The sequence below is a fragment of the Sapajus apella genome, unplaced genomic scaffold, assembly GCF_009761245.1.
Source record: "Sapajus apella isolate SASKATOON/1434 unplaced genomic scaffold, GSC_monkey_1.0 scaffold24, whole genome shotgun sequence".
NCBI lineage: Eukaryota > Metazoa > Chordata > Mammalia > Primates > Cebidae > Sapajus > Sapajus apella.
Genome location: NW_022436964.1, coordinates 15,928,362 through 15,950,574, shown reverse-complemented (window position 1 = coordinate 15,950,574; position 22,213 = coordinate 15,928,362). Strand labels below are relative to the sequence as shown.

The 22,213-nt window shown below is 39.5% G+C and overlaps 1 protein-coding gene and 1 long non-coding RNA gene across 6 annotated transcripts in view; both read left to right on the top strand.

Annotated features, from left to right (window-relative positions):
• PIP5K1B (phosphatidylinositol-4-phosphate 5-kinase type 1 beta) overlaps nucleotides 1-22,213 on the top strand; it is a 344,249-nt gene that overhangs the window by 188,679 nt on the left and 133,357 nt on the right. For all 5 annotated transcript variants that reach the window (XM_032290962.1, XM_032290961.1, XM_032290960.1 and 2 more), the window contains one exon: nucleotides 1,581-1,880. In XM_032290962.1, the coding sequence (XP_032146853.1) occupies nucleotides 1,581-1,880 (300 nt within the window). The remainder of the gene's footprint in view (nucleotides 1-1,580; nucleotides 1,881-22,213) is intronic.
• Nucleotides 15,091-18,365, top strand: LOC116559833. Its single transcript, XR_004272646.1, has 2 exons — nucleotides 15,091-16,620; nucleotides 16,657-18,365. It is a non-coding gene; the product is annotated as an uncharacterized LOC116559833 (long non-coding RNA).

Here is a 22,213-nt window from a genome sequence, read left to right as displayed (position 1 = left end):
AGGATGGGAGTGGTGGCACACACTTTTAATCCCAGCACTTTGGGAGGCAGAGGCAGGTGGATCACTTGAGGTCAGCAGTTTGAGACCAGGCTGGCCAGCATATAGTGACACCCTGTCTCTACTAAAAATACAAAAATTAGCTGGGTGTGGTGGTGCATGCCTGTAGCCCCAGCTAGTTGGAAAGCTGAGGCAGGAGAATCACTTGAACCCAGGAGGCGGAGGTTGCAGTGAGCAAAGATCATGCCACTGCACTCCAGCCTGGGTGACAGGGCAAGACTCTATCTCTCAAAGTAAATAAATAAATGAATAAAATTTTTTTTCAAAAGGCAACACATTTATATAACAAAAAATACCAGACACAAAATTAATATAACCACATTGAATATTTCTGGAATGAAATAAAGTGAGAGCAGTAGTTTTCTCAAATATTGAGAACTGGGGAAAGAATCCAGGATAGCAGAGACAATTTTCACGAATACATGCCCTTTCGTAAACTATTTTTATTTCTTATCTACTATAAAAGCGAACGAAAATAGGCATGTATTTCCTTTTTTTTTTTTTTTTTTTTCTGAGACGGAGTCTTGCTCTGTCACCCAGACCAGAGTACAGTGGCGTGATCTTGGCTCACTGCAATCTCTGCCTTCTGGGTTCAAGCAATTCTCCTGCCTCAGCCTCCCAAGTAGCTGGAACTACAGGCACATGCCACTATGCCTGACTAATTTTTTGTATTTTTAGTAGAGGCAGAGTTTCACCATGCTGGTTAGGCTGGTCTCAAACTCCTGCCCTTGTGATCTGCCCACCTTGGCCTCCCAAAGTGTTGGGCTTACAAACATAAGCCAGCACGCACCTGGCCTCCCTATTTTTTAAAATAATAAAAAAGACAACAGACTAGAAAAAACTACCCTATATAGACAAGAAAAATGATAAATATCCAGAATGTATCAAGAATTTCAGCAGTGACAAAAACCTACAGAAAAATGAGCAAAATTATCTTTAGGGTGACTAAAAATTCATTAAAAATATTAAGTTTCTATAATCAGTGATATTCAAATTTTTACAAACAGATTTCCATTTTTGACTAATCCTGCTTACAGAGATTGTAAAGTTCGGTACTATTCAGCACTGATAAGAGTGATGGGAGTCTGTGTACAGTCTTACATAGTATGGTTGTAAATTGGTGTACCATTTTGGAAGACAGTTGTGCAGGAACTATTAAAATTTTAAATGTTCATCCCGTATACCTTGGTAATTAATTGTCTCTTTAGCTACCTTAGAAAACAGTCACTCATGGCACCAGCCAATTCCTTGCCTGTTTTTAGTTGGAGCCAAATTGGGACATTATGTTTCAATTTCAGTTCAGTCACTTTCAACTGCCCTGAATTTAGAAGGGTAAAGTTGCTCTTCCAATAAACAGACTTAAGAAATAGATTAGAAACAGCAACATTTTAGTGATGGACATTAATAAAGACAATCACATCCCATTTTTAATTATTATATATGCATGAAAACACATCTTTAGTGGAGCATTATTTTGTCAAGACAGAAAACTGTAAATATATTTTTCTTTTTTTGGCTTCTAGAATTTAAACCAGAATCCAAGGACTCTCTTGCCAAAATTTTACGGACTGTATTGTATGCAATCAGGAGGAATTAATATCAGGATTGTGGTGATGAACAACGTTTTGCCACGCTCCATGAGAATGCACTTTACATATGACTTGAAAGGCTCAACGTATAAGCGAAGAGCATCTCGTAAAGAGAGAGAGAAATCCAACCCCACGTTTAAGGACTTAGATTTCCTGCAAGACATGCATGAAGGGTTGTATTTTGATACAGAAACATACAATGCGCTTATGAAAACACTTCAGAGAGACTGCCGGGTAAGGAAGCTTGATTGCTATGATTTCCTTTGAAATCTGTGCTCCTGTAAACTGTGGCTGCCACTTGTTGAAAGCGTAGAAGTACGGAATGTCCAAAGTGGCGGACATGTGGAATTCTTTCTCAATCCTGGTGCCAAGACAGGCTTCCCTGATATTGAAGGAACTGGTGGATGATAAGGGAGTTATCTACAGTCCTTAACCTACATCTCTGTTGATTTTACTAATAAGTCAGCTTTCTTTGATAAAAGGAAACAAGAAAGCATTGTTTTCTTTCTCCCCTTTGGGGAAGATAGTTTAACTAGAAAAAAATGGAATTTATATTTAATGCAGTGTTGAGTAAGAAAAGCCATATAGAAATCTTGGAAGAAATAAGACTTGAACTGGGGAGACAAGTTGAGAGAAAATGTACTTGGGATTAATAATGGCTCCCTAGACATCAGCATAGATGCAGAACTATGATGTGAGCAGCACATTTGCTAAAATTATCTTATGTGGTCTGAATGAGAGGTGAACAGGAATGACGCTTGCCCATTGCGGCAGACACCATTCCATACAAACTTAGCCGGAGTGATTGTCCAAAGTGAGGAGGAACCAGGCTGCAATGCTTAAAAAACAAAAACAAAAACAAGCAACAGCAACAACAACTAAAGGAATAATTTTCTAACATGGTGAAAACATAAAAATATTTTTGGAGACAAGAAAATGCAGTGCTAATAGCTTCTAAAGGATAATGATCACGGGAGAACCGTCCAGCCTCTTGGCTAAGTTGGGTGTAGTGGAGGTGGGCAGAAAGCATGATGGCAGAGGCTGTGGTTTTCTGCACTTTCCATCGGCCTGGATGGATGACCCATGTTGTTACAGGGGAGCGGGGACACTTCTCTGCCAGACCTGAACTCACGTGAAGGTGAGGAAGACAGTCTGACAGCCCCTGTGAGGTATAAAGTAGGGAATTTTCACTAAGGAACACAGACCTACTATTTCTGCATTTTTTTCTTTCTTCCTTTCTGCCTGTTATAACGTGTATGGTTGTGCACAAAAATGTGTCTTTGAAATTGTTTTTCTTTATTGACAGAGATGTTACTCCTATTTTTAAACTACCATTTATTGAATGCTGATAGTATGCCAGGTTAGCCTAAATTTATTAATGCATCAGTTCACTTAATGCTCTCAGCAACTCTTTGAAGTCAGCACTATTCATACTTCCATTTTAATTCCTGAAAAATTGGGTTCTTAAAGAGATTCAGAAACTTATCCAGCATTACTTAGCAAGTCAATGGCAGAGACCACATCTGTTCGGGTACAAAGGCATGTGCTTCTAACAACTAAAACTTAATGATTCACTCTGAGGATTTTTTAAAATTATTTTTCAGAAGTTAGGGACGGTACAGTAGGAACCAAGCAAACAGACAAACAAAAAACGTCCAGCAGAGATATTCAGATATCTGAGTGGATTTGAGTAATGCATGTTTTTCTATTCAAAAACTGAAAAAACAAAACATACATATTTTAGTAGAAAGCTTTTTCCTGTGTTTTTTTCTGCCCTTACAGGATGTGGGTAAAAGTGACTCTCAATTCCCCAGAGTTTAGTGTCAGCCTCTCCAGTTTTAGATTTGCTTTCTCATATATATATGTATATATATAAAAGCAATATATGTATATATATTTTATTGCATTTTACGTTCTGGGGTACATGTAAAGAACATGCAGGATTGTTGCATAGGTACATACATGGCAGTGTGGTTTGCTGCCTCCAGCCCCATCACCTATATCTGGCATTTCTCCCGATGTTATCCCTCCTCTAGCTCCCACCCCCCATAGACCTCAGTGTGTGATGCTCCCCTCCCTGTGTCCATGTGTTCTCATTGTTCAACACCCACCTATGAGTGAGAACATGCAGTACTTGATTCTTTGTTCCTGTGTCAATTTGCTGAGAATTATGGTTTCCAGATTCATCCATGTCCCTACAAAGGACACAAACTCATTGTTTTTTATGGCTGTGTAGTATTCCATGGTGTTTATGTGCCACATTTTCCCTGTCCAGTCTATCATCGATGGGCATTTGGGTTGGTTCCAAGTCTTTGCTATTGTAAACGGTGCTGCAAAGAACATATATGTGCATCTGTCTTTCTAATAGAATGATTTATAATCCTTTGGATATCTACCCAGTAATAAGATTGCTGGGTCAAATGGAATTTCTATTTCTAGGTCCTTGAGGAATCGCCACACTGTCTTCCACAATGGTTGAACTAATTTACACTCCCACCAGCAGTGTAAAAGTGTTCCTATTTCTCCACATCCTCTCCAGCATCTGTTGGCTCCAGATTTTTTAATGATCACCGTTCTAACTGGCACGAGATGGTATCTCAGTGTAGTTTTGATTTGCATTTCTCTAATGGCCAGTGATGATGAGCATTTTTTCACATGTTTGTTGGCCTCATATATGTCTTCTTTTGAAAAGTGTCTGTTCATATCCTTGGCCCACTTTTGAATGGGTTTATTTGTTTGTTTTTTCTTGTAAAACTGTTTTAGTTCTTCATAGATTTTGGATATAAGTCCTTTGTCAGATGGGTAGATTGCAAAAATTTTTTCCCATTCTGTTGGTTGCTGGTTCACTCTAATGATTGTTTCTTTTGCTGTACAGAAGCTCTGGAGCTTAATTAGATCCAATTTGTCTGTCTTGGCTTTTGTTGCTAATGCTTTTAGTGTTTTAATCATGAAGTCCTTCCCTATGCCTATGTCCTGAATTGTTTTGCCTAGGTTTTCTTCTAAGGTTTTTATGGTTTTAGGTCTTATGTTTAAGTCTTTAATCCATCTGGAGTTAATTTTAGTGTAAGGTGTCAGGAAGTGGTCCAATTTCTGCTTTCTGCACATGGTTAGCCAATTTTCCCAACACCAGTTATTAAACAGGGAATCCTTTCCCCATTGCTTGTTTTTTCAGGTTTGTCAAAGATCAAATGGTTGTAGATGTGTGGCATTATTTCCGAGGCCTCTGTTCTGTTCCATTGGTCTATATCTGTTTTGGTACCAGTACCATGCTGTTTTGATTACTGTAGCCTTGTAGTATAGTTTGAAGTCAGGTAGCCTGATGCCTCCAGCTTTGTTCTTTTTGCTTAGAATTGACTTGGCTATGCAGACTCTCTTTTGGTTCCATATGAAGTTTAAAGTGGTTTTTTCCAGTTCTGTGAAGAAGGTCAATGGTAGTTTGATGGGAATAGTGTTGAATCTATAAATTACTTTGGGCCTATGGCCATTTTCACAATATTAATTCTTCCTAACCATGAGCATGAAATGTTTTTCCATCTGTTTGTGTCCTCTCTTATTTTGTTGAGCAGTGATTTGTAGTTCTTGCTTTCTCTTTATTTGCTTCTTGCCTCTTTAGCCTGGAAAGCATTTATCTGCTGACTTCCTACACCACATGTGTCTCTGCCAAAAAAAAAAGAAAGAAAGAAAGAAAGAAAGAAAGAAAAAATCAAATGTAAAAGAGCCATTCATCACGATTTGTCTGTTTATTAGCATTTCCTGAGCTCAGGACTGAGAGCGGGAGTTCAAACCAGACTTTTGTCATGAATGTGACCCTGGAGATTTGCCTTTTTTTTTTTTTTTTTTTTAATTCTTTGGCAGGTTTGTTGTTCTAAGGAACATAAAGGCCAAGGTAGAGGCATCATGAGGCTAACTGCCCCCTACTCACTGCATTTGAAGTTGTGCAAGACACGGATCATGGACATTCTTTAAAATGTGTACAATATCTGCCTTCAGAAAGGCTTCTCTCAGGCCGGTATGGGAGTCTGTAAATGCTGAGCTGTGGGGGAACCCAGCTCCCTTCCCTAATCTGTCCTGACCATGACCAAGTCCCCTGAGATCTGGATTCAACAGCTGGTGCTCTGAGCAGAGCTACCTCAAGCAAAGCGTGTTTCTGGTATGGTGAATCTTAATATTTAGTAGTCAGGGACTTCTTAGCAAATCGTATGAATGCTGTGAACTGTCCTCCCCCTAAAAAATTCCCATCCTTGCAATGGATCATGAATCTCTTGCAGGCCAGGTCCCTCCCCTTCCTTCCCCCTCAAGGCTCATAATCCCCTTCCTAGGGTTACCTCACTCTCTCTCTTCAGGTCATCCTCTGAAGGGCCACCTCACTGGATGACTGCAGTAGGATATGTGGTTGGCATTGCCCCGATATTGCCCTTGCTTTGCAGAGCTGAGTGTCAGTAATGGCTGAGGGCCTGCAGAGACCCAGAGAGGCTGCACGTTAGTCTGAGCTGAGGCCAGCACCAATCAATCAGGAATCTCTGATGCTAAAATTCCCATGAGATAGTACGGCTAAGGCTCTAGAAACAAATCAGTTAGAGGAGTGCATTACTGTGTTACCATCCCAGGCAGAGAAAATTGCACTAGACCTACTAGGATATATGCTTCTATTCACTTATCAGCACATCTTGCAAGCACACTACATGCCAAGCATGACCTTTATTTTTTATCAATTGCCATACAGTGTAGTATGTGCAATGATATTATATTGTGAGGATTAGAGTAGGGAACATTGTAGCTGGCTTTTAAAGGGTGAGAAGAGTTCTCCAGGTAGGCAAAGCAGTAGAAGCATATTTCTAGGAAACAAGAACAATAGGTGTGAAACCATGGGTGTGAAATAGCACGATGCGTTCTGGGAGCTATAGTTGTTTGGTGTTGGGCAGTTAATAGGGAGAGCCTGTGAGGTAAACAAGGAAAATAGCCACATAATATGAGAGCTATATATTGTCAGAAGACCCTTTCTGGTGGTGCCGGGGACCTCTTAAGGGCTTAGCAGTAGCAAATCCAAGAATCTCAGACCTTTGGACCCTAGCTTCTTTGTTGTTCCCAGATGGATTTGTTAAGCCTCTTAACCTATGACTGACCTCCCCCTGCTTCTTGGTACTGCCACCTCTCTTTTCATATTTTGGCTTAACATCTCAGACCCCAGGATTCCATTTAGCATGAGTGCTGGCCGGAAGGGCCAGCTTGACCTACTTTATTCCTCACTTCCCATGGACTACTTCCCTGACTGCCAGTCAGAGCTGCTGTTGCTGAGCTCTGCATTTGAAAAGACCTGAACATCCTCATCCTGCACTGAGTCCTCTTGACACATGCTGTCTTCTCCTGGCGTCCCTATGGCAGCCCCTGAGTCCCTTTGCCTGGCTTCCGCAAGCCCAGTCCCAGATCCCTGTGTATAATAAGCCCGTCCTTTGGGATGATTCATTCCTGACCAACTCTTCCATGTAGCACATTGGCCACTCTGAACTATTCTGGAAAATTGATCTTCTTTTATGCCTCAATTCTGTTGAGGCAGTTACCCCAAAGGATCAGAGGGCTCTTTCCAAAAGCAGGGATCCAGATGTCAGGTTCTGCCCCTGCCATCTCCACATTGCTATTCCCCATTGACTGTGTGTGTGGGAGAAATGGATATGTAAATGATCAGTCCCCTTTCTCGAAGAGTTTCCTATCCCTTGATCCCACCCTCTATTTGCTCACGGCCACAGCTGTCCATACCCACAAGTAAATTTGTTCCAGGAAAAGAGTGGTGATGTCAAGTACTACAAAGACGTCACAGATCACTTGCTATCAAAACCAGAAAGCAGGATTTATTCAAACCATCCCCTATGGCTCCCACATGACAGACAAGCTGAGATGCATGTCCTATTTGAAAACTGATCTTCCCAGGTACCTCTTCATCTTCCCCAAAGCCTGCACCTCTTCTAGACTTGCCTGACCCAGGGAACATGACCATCATGCAGCCAGATGCTCAAATCTGCACCCTGAAGCTACCCTTTCCTTCTTCCTCTCCCTCTTTCTCTGCAGGCCATAGTCACCATATCCCAGTCTGTCTACCACATAACATGGATCTGTCCCCTTCTCACTGTAGGCACAGCCACTGCCATTATTGTGATTCTGTTTATTCATCACCTAGAGTTTTGCTGTAGCCTCTTTGCTGGCATTGCCTTCCATCACATCCCCGTCATTGCTGGCAGACTGATCCTCTGATCAGAAGACTTAACACTCTCTGGCCAAGGTTCCCCACTGCCTTTGGGCTAAAGCCAATGATCCCAGCTTGGAACATTAAGAACCTTCCTGATCTGGTCCCTGCCACCTTCTCCAGATGCCTCCTTCAGCTTCTCTCTCCAGCCTTCTCTCTTCCCTTTCCCCTGATGCAGCCCCCATTCTCCAGCTCTTCTGATCTACAGGACACATTCTCTCAAGGTTTTGGTCTTTTCATGCATGCCTCACTCTGCTGGACTGTTCTTCCCCTCTTCTACACCTGGCCCTCACCTACTCATGTGAGGACTATTCAGGCATCATTTCCTCCAAGACCATGCTGCTGTGATTCCCCATGCATCCTGGGCTCACCTCTTCCATAGGTTTTAATACACTGTTATTTTTTCACATGTTAATCCTGGAGCCTGAGTAGCAAGGCTTAATCTATCTTTATATCTACCTGCCTGTCTTAGTAGGTACTTAGTAAGCTTTTATTGGAATATGTATTTGAACAAAGGAATAATCAACTGTCTAATGATTTTTTAAAAAAGAAAGAAAGGTTTATGTACACTTCCAAGAAATCTGGTTTTGGTGATTTTTGTGTAACTAGCTACTTTTTAAGTTCTGCCTATTTTGGAAGTATCCAGTTTCACTGCAATGCCTGCCAAAAATGGCACTGAGAATTTAATAAAGTAGATTATCTCCATTTTGAATCACTTGGGATTATTTGAAAAGTTGTACTGGTTGTCCTCATGTCAAGAGTTATTTGTGTAACAAAAGTACACTTATAATTCAGTGAGTTTTCCCATGGAAGCGGTGCTGTAAATGGTCATTAGATTTTTTTTTATTTCCAACTTTTAAGTTGTGGGGTACATGTGCAGATTTGTTACATGGGTAAAGTGTCATGGGGGTTTGGTGTACAATTTACTTCATCACCCAGGTAATAAGCATGGTACCTAATGGGTGGATTTTCCATCTTCCTGCGCTCCTCCTCCCACCCTCCACCCTTGAGTGGGCCTTGGTGTCTGCCGTTCTCTACTTTATGTCCACTTGTACTCAATGTTTAGCTCCCACTTAGAAGTAAGAACGTGCAGTATTTGGTTTTCGTTACTGTGTTAATTTGCTTAGAATAATGACCTTCAGCTCCATCCATGTTGCTGCAAAGGATATGACTTAATTCTTTTTATGGCTTTTTTACTATTCATGTTACATATATACCATATTTTTATTATCCGATCGACTGCTGATGGACATCTAGGTTAATTCTATGTCTTTGCTATTGTGAATATGGACTTTATTTTATTAGTACTGACCCATGTCTTCTTTAGGTGTATGTACTGTCTCTCCAGCTAGACTTTAAATGTCTCAAAGGGCAAAGCTCATTCTTTACATCTCTCTGCAGCTGCAGCACCTGGCTTATTGTATACACTCAGTACGTGTTGCAAGACAGTGATTGAAAACTCTTTTGAATTGAAAATTTATGCATTAATTTTAAAAGAACAATTAGGATCTATTTTTGTATTCAATGTAATTTGCCATGATTTTTTTTCTCTGATATGTTACCTATGTAAAATCTAGAATCTCATGTCATTTGATTAATTTTATAAATTATTATATCCTGCAATATTTATTAATAACTCTGGGAAATGACTTTGAGACAGAGTATATTAGTAAGAACTTGTGTTTACAACCTAAATGTTTTTAATCCTTCAAGTGAGAGTCATTTCAGAGACAGTCTTGATAATTAATGACCTAATTGATTTATTTTACATTTATTATCATTTTTGTTGAGCAGCAAGGTTATTAATTTTTAAAGAGAGGGGAACCAGTTTTCTTCTTTTCACACAAATGACTGGAACCATAAATATTAATAGGTTCTCAGAATTTAATGAAACCAGTCTTAAAAATACCGAAACTTTCTGATGTGCAAAGAGGGATCTTTCTATGTCAGGCAAGCTCTAAATTTATGGATCAGATTCTTATCAGCTCTGGGCATGTTTGCATGGGTTACAAAATGGGTTATTTTATATAATACTTAATTTAACATTATAGCTAGTGCTTACCATTCAGCTACAAGTTTGCTAGTAGTAAACTTTTTACATTTTGTTTAGACAGTTTGTTTTCTTTTTTTGATATAGCTTGCCTTTTCAGTTATCACTAGGCAAGAAAAGTGCTTTAGACCTAATAGAAAGGAGATGTACATATCCTGAAGGTAGAAATATTTCACTTTAAACTATCCTCTCATCAATAAGTAATTAGATTTTATTTTTAGACTTCAATCAAAACATGAAGAGGGTACAGGGACATTGTTGACTCCACACTCCTAAATTACTTGGTGTTTGTTTGTTTGTTTGTTTGTTTGTTTTGAGACATAGTCTTGCTCTGTCACCAGGCTGGAGTGCAGTCGTGCAATCTCGGCTCACTGCAGCCTCCACTTCCCAGGCTCAAGTGATCCTCCTGCCTCAGCCTCTCAAAGTGCTGAGATTGCAGGCATGAGCCACCTCACCGAGCCAAATCCACTGTCTTTCAAAGTGTGTTTTACAAACACTGTAAACCCATAAATTAGTTATTTGATTTGCTCCATTGTCTTACAATTATGAGTTTTGACTGTCTATAATAGTTTGATATCACAGCAATATAAGCATAAACCAAAATTAAAGTTGGTGAACAAATAAAACCAACTCATAGAATCAAAGATTGTTCAAGCTGGAAGGAATCTTTAAGAGTTCCTAGGAAACAGTAGAAGAATGCCTGCCACTCTCTAATCTGAGGAAAAAGGACTTTGGACTTACCTAGCCAAGGCAGGTTTTATTGTGAGAACAGAAATATAAAGACATTATCATATTATATAGACAAAGGCTTTGTAAATTTTTCTACCTGTAAATTTTTTTACTTCATATTTTGAGATAATAGATTCTCATGCCATTGGACGCAATAATGCAGAAAGATACCATATACTCCTCACCCAGTTTCCCCCAGTGGTAACATCTTGCACAATCTTGCACACCTTTATTACAGTATCACAATGAGGAAACTGACTTTGGTACAACCTACTGATGTTTTTCAGCTTTTTTCACATTTCACCAGTTTTACATGCACATGTGTGGTGGGGGAGGTTCTGTGCAATTTTAGACACACATAGGTTTATATAACCACCACCATGGTCAAGTGCAGAACAGTTCTTTCTCCAAGATGCCTAATGCTACCCTTTTATAGCCACAGCTACCTCCTTCCCTCACAACTCCTTCCTAATCCTGTGCCATCACCAATCTGTTTTCTATCTGTATAATTTTGTCATTTCGAGAATGCTGTATGAATGGAATCATACAGTATATAACCCCTGAGATTGGCTTTTTTTACTCAGCATAATGCCCTTTATATTCATAGAAGTTATTGCCTGTATCAATAGTGTGCTCCTTTTTATTGCTGAGTGATATTTCTTGATATAGATGTATCACAGTTTAACATTTACCCACTGATGAACATGTGAGTTTTTTTCTAGTTTTTGAGTGTCACAAATAAAGCTGCTGTGAACATTTGTAGTCTGGCTTTTACATTAGCATACATTTTCATTTCTCTGGGATAAATGCCTGAATTTAATTTCTATGTCATGTGGTAAGCACATGTTTAATTTTTAAAGAAACTGCCATGCTCTTTTCCAGAATGGTTATACCATTTTACATTTCCACCAGCAGTGGATGAATGTCCGTCTTCTCCTCATCCTCACTAGCATCTGCTGTTGTCACTATTTTTTATTTTAGTCACTCTGATAAGTGTGTATTTAATTCTCTTGCTAAAAAATTACTTAAGTATATACTCCAAAAAAGCAAAAGATAAATCTAATAAAGCAGTTTGGGGATACAGGAAAAATTGGTGCAAAGAAAACAGAAAAACTCAGAGTTAAATTTAGTGGCTGGTAATATGCCTGTGAGACTATGCAACTGACAAAGATTCCTAAGAAAAGGCCTATGATACAGGAGTTTAACGTGTGTGTTTCTAATAATAAGCACTCCTATGAGACTCATCTAAATCTACAGCCATTGATATTGCTTCATTATATTGTAATTACTTGATTACATGTTTAACGTTTGCTACTAAAATCTGCTCTGGATGAGAACAGGAACTGTGGAACCTCATTTTCCCAGTCTTAGCTCACTTGAGAGTTCTTACGCAGCATTTCTTTTGGTGTCTATCTTCTGACGAAGCCTAGGAAGTAGCAATGGCAGACATTCTTAGAATGGTGAATCTTATCTCGTCAATGAACATAATAAAAGCGGGCTTTAGTAATAATCTACACATGGTTAGTCCCAAAAGAACTAAAGTAAATCATGTCAACATTGTGAATTTGGAGATAATTGTTTGGAGTACATTTGTGTTGCTCATTTGGCCAAGGTCTGTTAATGGCCAGTAAATTACTAAATTGCGCCTGTGTTGACCTCTTCATCCCCTCAGTTTTTATCTAGGTGGTGACTGGTGTCCCGATTTAAGACCATCCACACACCACAACTGTTCAGTAGTCTTGGGAGGGGTCTGGTGTTTGTCTAGGCTACTGCCATTTGGGGCAGTTTAGCTCTGCTGAAGGTGAAGAATGGAGATGAGCCCTCCTTCCTGCTGGCAGTAACAGAAGGAACACAGTAGTCTGTGCAAGATAGTGTCAGGGTAGCTACACAAATCAAAAATACTTTATGTTGTTTTTCATGCCTGACTTTCTACTAAGTAAGATAATTCCCAAGTTTTACAGAATAGGCTCTTCTGGGTTTTGGTAGAGAGAGGGTTTCATCTTGGATATAACCTAGAGATACCAAAATAGCTTAACATGTAAAACAAATCATATGTAATCATCAAATATGTATACACAATACAATGCATAATACTTTATTTCATGGACAATAAGGATACATTTCCAAGGCTTACTTTTTCTATGGGTTGGTTTTCTTAACATTTATTATATATACTAACTTTGAGCCAGACAATCTATTGCAGATAGATTCTCCTATTCATCTTCACAACAGCCCTGTGAAGTGAGTGGTATGATTCCCTTTTGACAGATAAAGAAGTGAATACCCAGGAGAGGTTCAGCTTCCCCAGGTCCACAAAGCTCACAGTGCTGCATCCAGAACTTACACTCTGACTCCAAACCAATGTTCTTTCATCCTTACACTCTCCTTAAGGAGCTTGTGTATAATGGTGTAAGTCCATTGAAATGAAAACAGTGAGTAATAACATGAACAGATACAGACAGCATGGGCTAGAAGTGCTCAATGACTGGTCCCCTAACTCTGACCAGGAGATACAGGGGCAGGTGCTGTGGGAATCAGGAGAGGGTCCAGTTGCTCAATCCTAGTAGAAGAACTTGGTTTGGACAGGACAATGAATTAATAAAATTCTGCAGCCTATTTCAAGGAAGGAAGAACAGAGGAACACAATGCCAAGCGACTAAGGAACACAAAGTTAAATAAATAATCCCAACATTTAATTTTTTAAACTTAATGAAAAGCATAATCAAGCCCATTGACATTTGCCAACTGTTACCAACATGCATGCACATGAAATCCTATTAAGTTAAGAGTGAGAATTCCTTCTGAGCAATGCAGTGGTTACAGGGGGATTGATTGTTTTTGAAATCTTGCAGGGGAGGAGATTAGGGACTCGACGTGTGACGTTGAATCCTGTGTGAGCAGCTTTTGAGAATTCTGATTCACTACAGAAACGGAAGGATTATCAAGTCAGTAGTTTGTTTTTTTTTAAACTCTCACTTCAAACCAAAGTATTATCAAAATTTCTACAGAAAGAATGGTAACAGGAGACTGAAAGTAATTTTCTCGGCTATAAGTAGTAAACTTTTCCTTTCTTCCTAGAAGCGATATTGCCTAAAGATTAGGGAGTTGAAGCATTTCCCGAGTTTGTTGTTGTTATATGTCTAGCAAGTTTTCATTTTAAGTAACTTGTCCCACAGAAATTTATATATGCAATAATTCAAGTTAAGGAAAGCTAAAATCTTTGGACTTATGAAATAGAGCAATGCTATATCTACTATTTAGAGTTTCTGGCTTTTTTGTAAAAAGAACCTACTGGTCTCTGATTAGATGACCCTAAGCATAGGGGTAAGGTTGATATGGGCCCCAAATGGAAAAAAAAAAAAAAAAAAACACAGTGTATCTGGGAGAGGGAGCAAAAGGAAAGAAATGACCCCATCAACCCTCTTCTCTTCCCTGTTGTGAATCCTGGGAGTGCAGAGAGAACAGCTATGGCAGGAAAAGGAAGTGGACACACAGGACATGATGGTAGCAACTCTGGCTTTGAAGATGTATCTGGAGAGGCTTTGAGGTTGGCTGCTGTGGGTCTGGTTGTGGATTCTGACGTAAGCCAGTCACACAGATCATGATGTGAAACAGAGCAGGGTTGCCAACAGCCAATCCAAAGTAGATGTAGGGGCGGCAAACCCTAGTGATTTACAAAATGGAGCTGAGGCTCCATACCTTAGGAGGAACTTCTGGAAGCTGATGAATGACTGAGTTACAGAGATTTAAGGCACATTTAAGAGTTTCTAAAGTCTAGGAAAATACTACAAAGTTTAAAAATGGTTCAGAAATGTGCCCTGTGGTACATTACCCAGTGCATTGTGTACCTGTCAGACATGACCTTGTCTTCCTCCCAGAAGCTTTCAACTTAGGCTTAAAGAGTAAAATCAGTTTGATTTTGTAGGGCTTAATTTTATTTATTCAACATCCTGGGCACATTTATGGAGTGCTGAAGGACCAAGGCCTGCATGACTACCTCGTGAAAAGTAAGGTACTTCTTTGGACATCCAGTGGTTCTGAACCTTTCAGAAAAGATCACCCCATACTGGCTTCTGAGAGATTTGGGGCCACATATATGGCTCTTCATCCCTGTCAGTATCAGTCCACGCTCTTTACATGCCCTTCTACCCTGCAAGTAAGTGTCCCTTTGATATCACCAGTGTTCTTCCTTCAAAGACATTTTTAAATTTAGTGTTTTTTTAATATTTTGAGACAATCTTGTTTTGTTGCCCAGGCTGGAGCATGATCATGGCTCACTTGCAACCTTCTCTCCTGGGCTCAAGCATTCCTCCCACCTTAGCCTCACAAGCAGCTGGGACTACAAGCACGTGCCACCATGCTCAACTAATTTTTGTATTTTTTGTAGAGAAGAAAGGGTTTCACCATGTTGCCTAGTTTGGTCTGGAACTCCTGGGCTCAAGCAATCCACCTGCCTTGGCCTGCCAAAGTGCTGGGTGTGAGCCACTGCACTTGGCCAAATTTAGTATTTTGATCGAGCAAGTATAACTCTTCTCTCTTCATTTTTGTACCTCCAAATACTGAACTTGTGTCAAATGTCCATGGGGGGGAATGTCTACCTCCATAAGAATGAAATGGCCAAGGACAATCTGTTGTACATAAATTAATATATAACATTCAACTTTTTATAAAAAGGGTATATCTGTGAACTTTCTATATGTATACATCAAAAATATCTTTTAAAAGGGATATGTACTTCACTGGACAGATCAGTTGTCCATAGCTACTCAGGCTACAAGGACGTTAAAACTTAACGTTTGTTTAAAGTATCCTCATCCAGCCTTAATGCAAGCCTTGCTGAAATGATTCTACATCTCGTTACTTCCTCTCTTCATTTCTCCACACAAAGACCTTATTTGCAAACTTTACCCATATTCAGCCCGCTCCAGATGTTCCAAAGACAAACAATTATAATGACCAACTCAGTGTTTGCTGCATTTTCATAAGCACCTGGTGATCTCTCACAAATGATGATGGAGTTCTTTAGAAGCAGAGATTCTCCATCCTCTGATAGTCTTCTTTCTGATTTAGCTATCCAGCCTTTTTTTTCCTAGATTGTTAGCAAATTCAAAAGAATGTCACCAGTCGAATTTTCGAGGAACAGAGAAAGCAGTGATTCCAGCTTGCAAATTTACTTTCTGTGCACTCAGATGTGTGGGGGAAATGCAGTTACTTAATTATCTATGAATCCTTTTCTGTACTAGCATCCACTTCCCCAAATTTAAACTTATCAGTTAATAATATTGCAGTCTCTTCTGCTTTAGACAGTCACCTCTCCAGTTAAATATTCTCTTTATTCAAAGTTGAACTCACTCTCAGGGTGGGTGTGAACTGTCCCTGTTTTATCCTCCATTTTTTTTAGGTGAGCACCTTTGGAAACATAGGGTCCTTGTCCCATGTGGGCACACAGAGATGAGAACATTGCCACGGGCCTCTCCACACTTACATATTCCAGTTCTGACTTAACTGTCACCCTCATGCTAAGTGTGGCTTTCAACTGTGTCATGTTGAGCTACTCTCTTGTACCTTCATTAGTTTTGATCATCTACATATATTATTATTCAAAAAGGAAAATAACTCAAGATTCCAAAGTATTTTTTTTTCTTAGTGATACTTCTCAGAACCTGGGTTTTCATCACTTCTCTTTAAAACTCACTCTGTAGATAGGTACTTGCTGTTCTTAGATATCGTTTCTCAATACCAATGGTGACTTTCCGACGCCTCAGATTCTTCCTGCTCTATGAAAGGTCCAACAATCCCAGAACATAGATCAGCCAGTTTTCTTTGGCCTTAAACCACCACAGGAATCTCAGCTGATAAATTCTGCCTTACCTTCCTGCCAAATTAATTATGTGTTGTTCGGCAAACAGTTCTGAATTGTCTCTCTGCAGACGGCTTTGTGCAAAGACCTGTGGGAGGTCCTATATCCTATTCATTTTTTGTACCTGTGAGAGGCACAAAAAATGAATAGGATATAGTCCTTTTTCTAAGAAGCTTAGAGTGTAAACACAAAGTTGAAACCATCACGGTCCTATTTATCATGGACAGACTCTTCCATTCTTCTCTTTCTTTGTCCCATAAGAGTAATATGAAAGGGGAAGGGAAAGTACTTTTTTCTTTTTACCAAGAAAGGCAGTTTACTAGAGGTGGTGGGCTGTAATAGACAGTGGTGAGGGTTCCAGAATTTTGCCTCACACATGGACGTGGATGTGGGGGTTTGGACAAAGTGTGGCCTCTGAGTCTCACAAGGTAGCTGGCCTGTGCCTGGGCTCTCTGCTGTCCTACCAGTTAAGCTGCAGTGAAGTAAATCATTTGTGGTAAGACCAAGAAGAAGATAAAAAAACATATAATGAGAAGGACTTGGCATTTTAACATAAGATACTACTTTTAAACCTGTTTACAAAATAATTTATGAAGACATCTTTATTTATGGAATGTTTATAAAGAAAAAAAAAACAAATTCAACTAATATAGGAAGCTGGTAATGAAATCTTTTTAAATGATAGATGACCATTTTAATTCCTATAAGGTATATTTTTATGACTTCAAGCTTTTTAAGTGAGCAAAAAATGATAATAATGATGAAAGCCTTGGTACACGGTAATCCAGCACAGCCCGAGCTCTAAATCACGGCATAGACACCATGAAAAACACATTATTGCCAAAACTAGGCTAAGGATTTAATATTTATTTCATTCTGCTTTACCAGCCAAAATTGTATGGCTTGTCACAGCCTGTATTTTCTCATTATTACATTAGCAAAGAACACTGAGCTTTATTGAGGAAATTAAATTAAATTGAAAAGGAAGTGTTCAGCTCTAACTAGACTGGCACAATACAAGGAATTCTAGAACTGTACTCTGAGGGGTCTACTTTGTGAGAAATGGCAGGCCCTTGGACTCATTTTTCCCTAAACCAGTATTTTCAGAAACACCTATTTGCATAAAATCTCCAGGACACTATTTTGAATTTTCTTACATTGTTGAAATAACAAAAATGTATTTGCCAGTCATTAAGTCCTTGTTCAGGGACTAGATTCTAGGCCAACTGGAAGCATTACTCAGGACCTTTGATATATTTTCCTGTCAGCTCCGCATATTGTTAATTCAGTTGTTCTTCAGATCTACCATCAAAGATTGATCAAGTGAGACAGAACATAGCAAGCTCTGTTCTATGTCACTTGATAGGACACAGCAGAAAATTTGCTATTTCTGTCTCACTTGATCAGTCTTTAGTTAAGATTCCAAATTACTAATTTCTGTTTTTTTCTTGGCCATCTCTAGCTCATCATTGGCAATGAGTGAGTTAATGCTAAAAAGGGATAGGCATGCATTTTATGTAAGCATTTCAAAATAACACACTAAATTTTAATTTTGAAAAGTTTATACAATAAAAATATATAAAAGTAAATCAAATATTATAATGAATCCACGTATACTCTGTGCTCTATTTTTAACTCATAGCCAGTCTAGGTTTTGTTTTGTTTTGTTTTTATACTGCTTCTCTTCCTGTATAATTTGAAATACATCCAAAACATCGCATCATTTTACTCACATGTATTCTAGTAGGAATTGCTAAACACTAAGGACTCCTTAAAAAAAAAAAACAAAAAAAAACACTATAATACCATTATAATGGATTAAAAATATCAATTCTTACAAAACATCAAATGTCAGTGCTCAAATTTTTAATTGTTTCAGAAACAACTTTTTAGGATTTGGATCAGGATTTAAGTAGAATCTATTTGCTAAGTTTCTTGTCACTCTTTTTTTTATTTTGAAGGTATTTGTTGAAGATATTGGGTTGTTTATCCCAGAGCATCTGGATTTTGCTGATTACATCCCATTGTTTCATCTAACATGCTCCTCTCTTGTGTGTTTTTTTTGTGTGTGGGTTTTAGGATCTACTGGTTGAGTCAGATTTAGGTCTGACTTCATATTTGGTGTCTCCACTCATCAGGAGGCACATCATGTCAGAATGCCTTTCTTTCTGCAATGTTAGTAGCTGTTGGTGACCACTGACTGACTGGACCCGTTCATTTATCAGCAGTTGTAAAATCGGGATGTTCTAATTTTATTATATATCTGCTAGACTACACAAGGGAATTTTAAACAGAAGAGTTGCTGACACATACTAGGTGCTCAATAAAGTATGTATAGAGTGGGTTAATTTCCATAAGAACCCCTGTGACAAGGAAGCAGAGGGCAGGAAAGCTAAGGAGGCCTTGAGATGTCTTCCATCTTAGGGCTAGCCCCAAGCATTCTGGGATGATTAAAGAGCCTTTGCAGTTGACCAAGCCTGTGACATGCTGTTCTTGCAAAGGCTTCCTGAAGAAAAATGTGATCGTCTTACTAAGACTCAAAGCTCAGCCTACTTTATAGCAAAACAGCCTTGCCTTTTATCTGCCATTTAGTTGTATGCCTACTAAACAGTAAATCAAAAGAAGCTCTATAAATATCAGCTTGATTTTTGCCCTTGACAGAGTGTATTTAAAATACCCATGGTGTGGGTAGGTTTGAAAGCCCTGTAGGCTTTTATCTTTATGTATTTGACCACCCAGAGCACATAAGCACAGTAAATGTTTTCAGTGCCAAAAATTTGTTCATGAGCATTGTAATCATGATGCACAGGTATCAAGTTCTTATATTTAAGATACAAGGTGTAGTATTTTACATTCTTTGCTGCTGACTATTTTGGTTTTCACTTGCTTATACATGTGGAAAGTAATATAACAAATATTCATTCCTATTATGTTTAGAGCACACAAGATGCACTAAGTCAAACTAGTCTTTGCTGAGACATGAAGTCTTGTGTGTATAATAGAAAGAATATAGATGTAACCTGAGATAGAATTTCATATGACAGAGAGACACTAATAACGTGCTTGGGTCTTCAGAGGGGAGACATATCCCAATAGTTTGTTGAAATCATTAGTAAATTTACCTGGAGTAGAGACAGGCTTTGAAAAAACAGTAGGATTTGAAAAGATGGTAAGGACTATCTAGAAGAAACAACATTAGAAGAAGCATCAGGGTTTACATCTTCAGAGCACATTTAGGGGTAATTAAGAAGTTCCAGTTGACTAGCCTGGCAAGTGTCTCTAGGCAGGCAATAAATAACAAAAAGACACTGACTGGGGCCATATTAGTGTGGACCTTCTATGCCAAATTGAAGCACTGACACCAAGTAATGATGAGAGACTGAAGGCTTTGAGTAGCGACATGATGTGATCTGGTCAAGATCACATGTCAGGAATGGATTCGTGAGGAAAGAATAGGAAACTGGGCCAGGCACGATGGCTTACATCTGTAATCCTAGCACTCTGGGAGGCCAAGATCGGGGGTTCACCTGAGGTCAGAAGTTCAAGACCAGCCTGATCAACATGGAGACCCCCAACTCTACTAAAAATACAAAATTAGCTGAGCGTGGTGATTCATACTTGCAATCCCAGCTACTTGGGAGGCTGAACCAGGAGAACCGCTTGAACCTAGGAGGCGGAGGTTGCAGTGAGCCGAGCTTGTGCCATTGCACTCCAGCCTGGGTGACAGAGTGAGATTCCATCTCAAAAAAAAAAGGCGGGGTGGGGGGGTGGTGAAACTGGGATTAAATCATTATCGTTAGAGAGAAGGAATGTTTTGATAATAGAAGCGGCAGGATTGGGTAACATAGTGAAGGAAAAGGAGCCGTGAAGTGTGAAATCACATTAGAATGATTTCAAATAAAAGAGGGAAGTGAGGAGAAAGAACTGCTTTGGGGTGAGATAAGAATTTAGGGTTGTAGCATGGCCACGTGTGGACATTTAGAAGGCTGGTCACGGTGGCTTATGCCTATAATCCCGGCACTTTGGCAGGCCGAGGTGGTTGGATCGCTTGAGCCCAGGAGTTCAAGGCCAGCCTGGGCAGCAAGGCAAAACCCATCTCCACAAAAAATTAGCCAGGCGTGGTGGTATGCACCTGTAATTCCAGCCACTTGGGAGGCTGAGATGGGAGGATCACCTGAGCCCAAAAGGCCAAGGCTGCAATGAGCCGTGTTTGCATCACTGCACTCTAGCCTGGGCAACAGAGTAAGACTCAAAAAAACTTTTTTTAATTTGATAAAGAAGTTTAGAGATGTTCTGAAGGAAATATGTTGGGGCTGCAGCTTAGGAATGAAGTCAGATTAAATGCAACAGTTTAGAAATTTTCTGTAGAAAGAAGGTAACTGGAATCTACCTTTAAGAAGATCTCAAATCTATCCACTTCTTCCTTGAGCTCCCCAACTGCAGCTACTCATTCAAGTATTACCATCTCTTACCTGGACTGTTGAAATGCCCCCCAATCAAAAGTAGGTACTCCCTGATTGTTCCCTCCAGGCCTTATTACAATGTGTAATTCGGGCTTGTTTAATATTGAGTATGGTACACTTATCTGTTTTATTTATCCCTGAAGATCCAACAGCTTCCACAGTGCATGGCACTTAAACATTTTTTTCCCACCAAAAGAGTCAATGAATGTAAGTACTAGAAAGTAGAGAACAGAGTTAGAGAACTTTGGCGAACACCTTTAGGGCACAGGAAGAAAAAGTGAAAAAGTCAAATACAAAGACAACACTCAGAAGGCAGGGCACAATAGCTAAGGGAGAGGGGAGATTCAAGGTGGGATGGTCACAGGGATTGATTGGGCTGGTGGAGAAATAATAGCATGAGTAGCTGACATTAAATGTGCCTTTTGTGTGCCTAAGACTTGGCACGGATTAACTCAGTTGATCTTCACAATAACTCTGATAGGAATTATTTGGTAGGAACCCCTATTATAGAGGTAGTACAGGTTAGAATAGATACCTGAAATGTTAGATTCGTTGCCCAAAAACAAACAAGTTGGGGAGCCATGGGTCAAACCAGGCCGTCTGCTTCCAGAGCAAGAAGTCTTAACCACCATGCAGCCACACCAGCTCCTGCTAGCAGCAGGACAGGAGATAGTTTGCAGTGGGCTAAGGAGTGTGATGTTTAAGATGTAAAAGCAAAAGGAGGACCACCTGCTCTTTGTAGTCTTTGGTCATGAAGACAGGAATGCCTGTGATTCTCAGTTACAGTAGTTCTACATTAGGTCCCAAATCTACAGAAGTTGCAAGAGCCCTCATGCATCACCAGCCCTGAAAACCTGGGGAATATGCTCTTATTTCAGAAACAGGTAGTTTTTGATCATGTCTTCAGGGTACTCTATCAGCTGCCTTGACATTGACTCTGACATTGACTTTTTCACTACATTCCAATGTTGTTATTGACTTAAGTTAGTCCTTGAGAGAGACGGAAGAAAAAATCTGACTTTGGCAATAAAAAACATTGCAGTATTCCAGCTTGCTTTCAGTTTTAAATAGTTCTGTGAATCATTCTTGTTTCCTTTTTTTACAAATGGGGAAGTAAAGTCCTGCCAGAGCTAGATCGAAAGGCACCTGTATTTGCATTGTAACCCACATTTTGAATGGCAAATGCACAGGTACAGAATCCTCCAGCAACAGCAAGGTCAGACAGAC